At 35.5% G+C, this 6,061-nt stretch overlaps 1 protein-coding gene across 1 annotated transcript; it reads left to right on the top strand.

The window, feature by feature from the left end:
- The first annotated feature begins 2,432 nt into the window (after positions 1–2,432).
- LOC140774744 (G-type lectin S-receptor-like serine/threonine-protein kinase At2g19130) lies at positions 2,433–5,091 on the top strand. Its single transcript, XM_073117839.1, has one exon. The coding sequence runs from the start codon at positions 2,448–2,450 to the stop codon at positions 4,884–4,886; it is 2,439 nt and encodes an 812-aa protein (XP_072973940.1). The 5' UTR covers positions 2,433–2,447; the 3' UTR covers positions 4,887–5,091.
- Positions 5,092–6,061: the final 970 nt, after the last annotated feature.

A 6,061-nucleotide genomic window follows, 5' to 3' on the forward strand; every position in this document is an offset into this window, starting at 1 on the left:
CTAATCTTAAACAAGCTTTGCAGCATGACTAGCGATGCCTTATCGACGTTTAGTTCAAAATAATAGTTCAAAAATATACATGTTTAAAAGTCTAAATTATGCATCTTAGTATATTGGCTATAGCTTATTGACATATAAATGTATTTGTATCTAAAAGATGTTGGCCTACAACGCACACAGCTAATTTAAATAGGGTTAAATACTTTTACCCCTTTGAAACATACTAAAATCAATTTTCCTCTATTATCTCCTTACACTTTTAAATAAACTATAAGTGCAAGTAGAGTTAATAATATATAAATATATATTTTAAGAGAAACTTTTGAGCGGCAAAGTGGTACAAATCCAAAAAGAAAGTATTCTGGTCAAAAATATCTTATGCTAGTCTGTGGTCAAAAGAAACTATCCGCATTCAACATTTACATGTCTGTGGTTATGATGCTAGTCTGCGATCAAAAGAAACTATCCGCATCCAACATTTACATGCCCGTGGTTGTGATGCTACTCTCTTACATTGACATGACAATTAATGACCAACTAGCTACATTAAAATATTAAGCGCTTTTTACACGCCATAGGTAATTATTTATCAATCAGTTTGAACATCTGATATTAAAATTTTCAAGGATATAATAGAAATATAAAAAATTAAAGATATTACTTATTTAATATATAATTATTTATTTTTAAAATATATTATCTTGCATATTATTTTTTTAATAATTTATTAAGTAAAAGATATATATTCTTACCCGAGAGTAATGTATATATGTTAGAATAAGGGTATTGATGTCTTTTTATAATTAAATTGATGAAAGTTTAATCAAATTTTATCTCTTCAATTATTTTTTAATTATTTATATATATCTCTTATTAATTTAAGATTGATTTAAACTAATCTGTGGTCAAAAGAAACTATCCGCATTCAACATTTTCATGTCTGTGGTTGTGATGCTAGTCTGCGGTCAAAAGAAACTATCCGCATCCAACATTTACATGCCCGTGGTTGTGATGCTACTCTCTTACATTGACATGACAATTAATGACCAACTAGCTACATTAAAATATTAAGCGTTTTTTACATGCCATAGGTAATTATTTATCAATCAGTTTGAACATCTGATATTAAAATTCTCAAGGATATAATAGAAATATAAAAAATTAAAGATATTACTTATTTAATATATAATTATTTATTTTTAAAATATATTATCTTGCATATTATTTTTTTAATAATTTATTAAGTAAAAGATATATATTCTTACCCGAGAGTAATGTATATATGTTAGAATAAGGGTATTGATGTCTTTTTATAATTAAATTGATGAAAGTTTAATCAAATTTTATCTCTTCAATTATTTTTTAATTATTTATATATATCTCTTATTAATTTAAGATTGATTTAAACTAATCTGTGGTCAAAAGAAACTATCCGCATTCAACATTTTCATGTCTGTGGTTATGATGCTAGTCTGCGGTCAAAAGAAACTATCCGCATCCAACATTTACATGCTCGTGGTTGTGATGCTACTCTCTTACATTGACATGACAATTAATGACCAACTAGCTACATTAAAATATTAAGCGTTTTTTACACGCCATAGGTAATTATTTATCAATCAGTTTGAACATCTCATGTTAAAATTCTCAAGGATATAATAGAAATATAAAAAATTAAAGATATTACTTATTTAATATATAATTATTTATTTTTAAAATATATTATCTTGCATATTATTTTTTTAATAATTTATTAAGTAAAAGATATATATTCTTACCCGAGAGTAATGTATATATGTTAGAATAAGGGTATTGATGTCTTTTTATAATTAAATTGATGAAAGTTTAATCAAATTTTATCTCTTCAATTATTTTTTAATTATTTATATATATCTCTTATTAATTTAAGATTGATTTAAACTAAAATTTAATAACAGAATCATATTTCGATTAAAATTTATTTCTAAAGAATTAAATTTAAATTGCTTAGTATTTAATGATATTATTGATAATCATATCTATTACGATTATATTTAAGAGAGAAAAATCTTAACGAAAGAAATAAACGTGTAACCCAAAGTTAAACATATGAATATATTCTTTTGGCTAATATGTTTTTTCTTTTTTACCTAATGTAATTTTGGAACCGATATTGGGTATGAAAACCGGTCAGAATAGCTGTTAGATTAAGATTATAAATTTTAGTAAAATATTAAAATATTTGCCTAAAATATTAGAGAATTTTAAACCGCATTAATCTCCTCTCTCTCTCTCTCTCTCTCCTCTCTCTCTCTCTCTCTCTCTCTCTCTCTCTCTCGCTCTGTCTCTCTCCGAGTAGTTGGGATAGTTAAGTCACGGACTGAGTCTTCTCAGGTAGTACAGTTTCCTGTTGCTGAGGGTTGATGCCCCTATAAAAGTTAGCACCAAGAATTCTTTTTTCTTCAAAAATGGATACCAGAAGCAGTACTCCTTTGATCCACTACCACTACCTTGTGCTTCTCTTCTTTGCTTTCTCCTCCAATCTCCACCACTCTGTTGCAGTTGATAGGCTCAGCCATGGCCAATCTCTCTCGGGAGAACAAACCATCATATCCCAAGGTGGCAAATTTGAGTTGGGTTTCTTCTCCCCTGGTAAATCTAACAAGTACTACGTAGGCATCTGGTACAAAAAGGTCTCAAAGCAAACTGTAGTCTGGGTAGCAAACAGAGAGCGGCCTGTCTCCAATCACTCATCCTCAGAGCTCAAGCTTTCCGAAGATGGCAGCAATCTTGTCATCCTCACACACCCAGGTAATCTAATCTGGTCATCTAATTCAACCGCTACTAGTTCCAACTCCACAATCGCTGTACTCCTTGACGATGGCAACCTTGTCCTGAAGCATAATAGTTTGAGCTCTAGTAATGTCATCTGGCAAAGCTTTGATCACCCAACAAACACTTGGCTTCCTGGAGCAGATCTCGGCTACGACAGATTCACCGGGAAGAACCGGTTCCTTACTTCGTGGAAGAATTCAGAGGATCCATCACCTGGGTTGTTCTCTGTTGAGATTGATCCCGGTGGCATCAGCCAGTTCTACTTACTGGCCAACAGGACTCACCAGTATTGGACTACTGGAGTTTGGGATGGAGAAATATTTAGCAATGTGCCAGAGATGAGATCAAACTACTTCTTCAACTTCAACTATGTAGCAAATATCAATGTGAATTACTTCAGCTACGCAGTCCGCGACCCCTCTGACATCTCCAACTTCATGGTGGACTTCACCGGGCAAATGAAGCGACGGCGATGGGATACTAATGCAAAAGACTGGATATTGTACTGCTCTCTTCCAAGAGATCCATGTGATGTGTATGCAATATGTGGGTCCTTCGGTAGTTGCAGCAACACAAGCTCTCCCTCATGCCGATGCTTGCAAGGCTTCGAGCCGCCATCCGTGTACAGGTGGAACTTGGGTGATACTAGCTCAGGTTGTGTCAGACATACATCCTTGGAGTGTGGTTGGAAAGATGGATTCACAAAGCTATCCAATGTGCAGCAGCTGCCTCGGAATCCTGAGCGTGCAACGGCTAGCAGTAAAGAAGAATGTGAGTTTACATGCTTGAACAATTGTTCTTGTGCTGCTTACTCTTATGACACTAGTAGGTGTTTGATCTGGAAGGGTGATCTTCTGAACTTGAAAGTGCTGTCCGAAGAACCAGAAAATCAAGGAGAGATCGCGGATCTTTACCTTCGCCTCGCTGCTTCGGAGTTGACGAAGCCGAAAGGAACCAAAAAGAGGGAAGAACTTGCAGTCATTGCTTCAGTGGCAAGCCTTGCTCTTATCATCACTATCGGCGGCGCTGTTTTGATGTGGAAATTCTACAAGAGGCGAGATGCAGGAAGGCTGGACATAGTTCATGGCGCATTACTATCGTTTGATTACAAACTTATAAAGAGGGTCACCAAGGACTTCTCAGACAAACTTGGAAGTGGAGGTTTTGGGACAGTGTTCAAGGGAATTCTTCCAGATTCCACTCCCATAGCAGTGAAGAAACTTGAAGGTTCCAGGCAAGGAGAAAAACAATTCAGAACAGAAGTGGCGACTCTTGGGTTGATTCAGCATGTCAATCTGGTCCGATTACGAGGATTCTGCGCTGAAGGTGATAGAAGGCTGCTGGTTTATGATTACATGCCAAGGGGTTCCTTGGATTCATACTTGTTCAGAAGTAGCTCACAAATCTTGGATTGGAGCCAAAGGTACAAAATTGTTGTAGGCATTGCAAGAGGGCTGGCTTATCTCCACGAGAAATGTAGAGAGTGCATCATACACTGTGATATAAAGCCTGAGAACATACTCCTTGATGACGAACTGTGTCCTAAGGTTGCAGACTTTGGCATGGCGAAGCTCATCGGTCACGAATTTAGCCGCGCACTGACCACTCTGAGAGGAACTCTCGGCTATCTCGCACCAGAATGGATTGCGGGCACCGCTATCACTCCGAAATCTGATGTCTATAGCTTTGGAATGCTGCTACTTGAGATAATATCAGGCAAAAGGAACAGAGAAGTATCTGAAGATAGACTGTGTCCTTACTTCCCTGCCTTGGCTGCAACTAAGCTGCATGAAGGCGAAGTTATTTGCTTGCTGGATGAGAGATTGGAGGGCAAGGCCAACATGGAGGAGATTGACAGGGCTTGCAGAATTGCATGTTGGTGCATTCAGGACCAAGAAGTCAGCAGGCCAACTATGGCGTATGTTGTTCAACAACTTGAAAAAGTTGTAGATGTGAGCATGCCTCCCATTCCTTCACTACTTCAGAAATTTGCAGACAACGACACGGCTATGATCTATGAATGTTCCAAGACTATCTCAGCTTCCACTGGAAATTTTACTCGTGAAGCTTAGATGATGTGCCCTAAGTATGTTGTAATAATGATCTAATAATGATGAAGAGTTGATCCTCTTTATAGCTGGAGGTAGAGGTTTTATTGTGCTATTAAGCATGGTAAAAGGCCCATACCTCATGCTCTTGTAGGTTTTATTGTCCTAGCATCTGTTCACTTGTCATTATAGACCATATTAGTATACCACTTATAGTGATATTATAATTCTTGTTTCTCTCTCCTCTCACTCCATACACTCAAATTATTTTAATTTATTAATAATAATAAATTAGACAACACTCAATCACACGCCACTTCTTTTATAATTAGTTCTCCCTCTCTTCTCTCCAAAGTCGATTATTAGTGATCCCAAGCTCTCGTTCCACAACACCCTTTTTTGACAAAGCTTCAACATTACTCTTGTTGCAAGAATACTCCTCTCCCGCCAAGAAAAAAGAGGTAACGAAGTTTCCAATCGATTAAGAAACCTGCAATGACCTAAGCGGAGAAGCTCAACCCATCCGCCCTTTGCTTTATTCAAAAATCTATCAGTATTCAACTTGATCCAACTGAGAGAAAGAGGCCCCATATAATCAAGAGATTAGTGGAGATTGTATCTAAATCCTAAAACCCAGCTTCTCTCTCATTGGTCAAAGAGCAGGGATAAATATAGAGATAAAATGGAGTTTTGCAATTTAATTACATTTAATTTTTTGATTTAGCATATCAAACTGAATACATATATTTATACACATTTTATTATCTTAAAGCGCACACAACTTATACAATATATTCACATTAGAATCCAGTATTAAAAACTAGAAAGTTAAATATGTAATAAAATTGAAAAACTCGTAAAAAGTTAGTCCCACCTTTTTTTCGTGAAACACTATTTTTGAGAGAAGTTGTAATACCCCTAGTTAGGATGTCCTAAGCAATAAACTGTTGCTTGCGCATGTAAAATATATATGTTGTGAATGATCTGAATTCTAAAAGTAACACTTATTTGTACGCACTTATATTTAAAGTACTTCTGATCAAAAGACAGAAGTTTTTAAAAAATAAAATAAAATAAAACATTCCTATTCACATTCCATCAGTTGTTAGCTAGGATAGATGGACGTAGGTCGTAGGTACATGAAACTAATGCAACCGTTTACAATGGATGCATCAACAGCATGTAAATTGGCACTTCAG

The sequence above is a fragment of the Typha angustifolia genome, chromosome 13 (assembly GCF_048772165.1).
Source record: "Typha angustifolia cultivar Huaian chromosome 13, ASM4877216v1, whole genome shotgun sequence".
NCBI lineage: Eukaryota > Viridiplantae > Streptophyta > Magnoliopsida > Poales > Typhaceae > Typha > Typha angustifolia.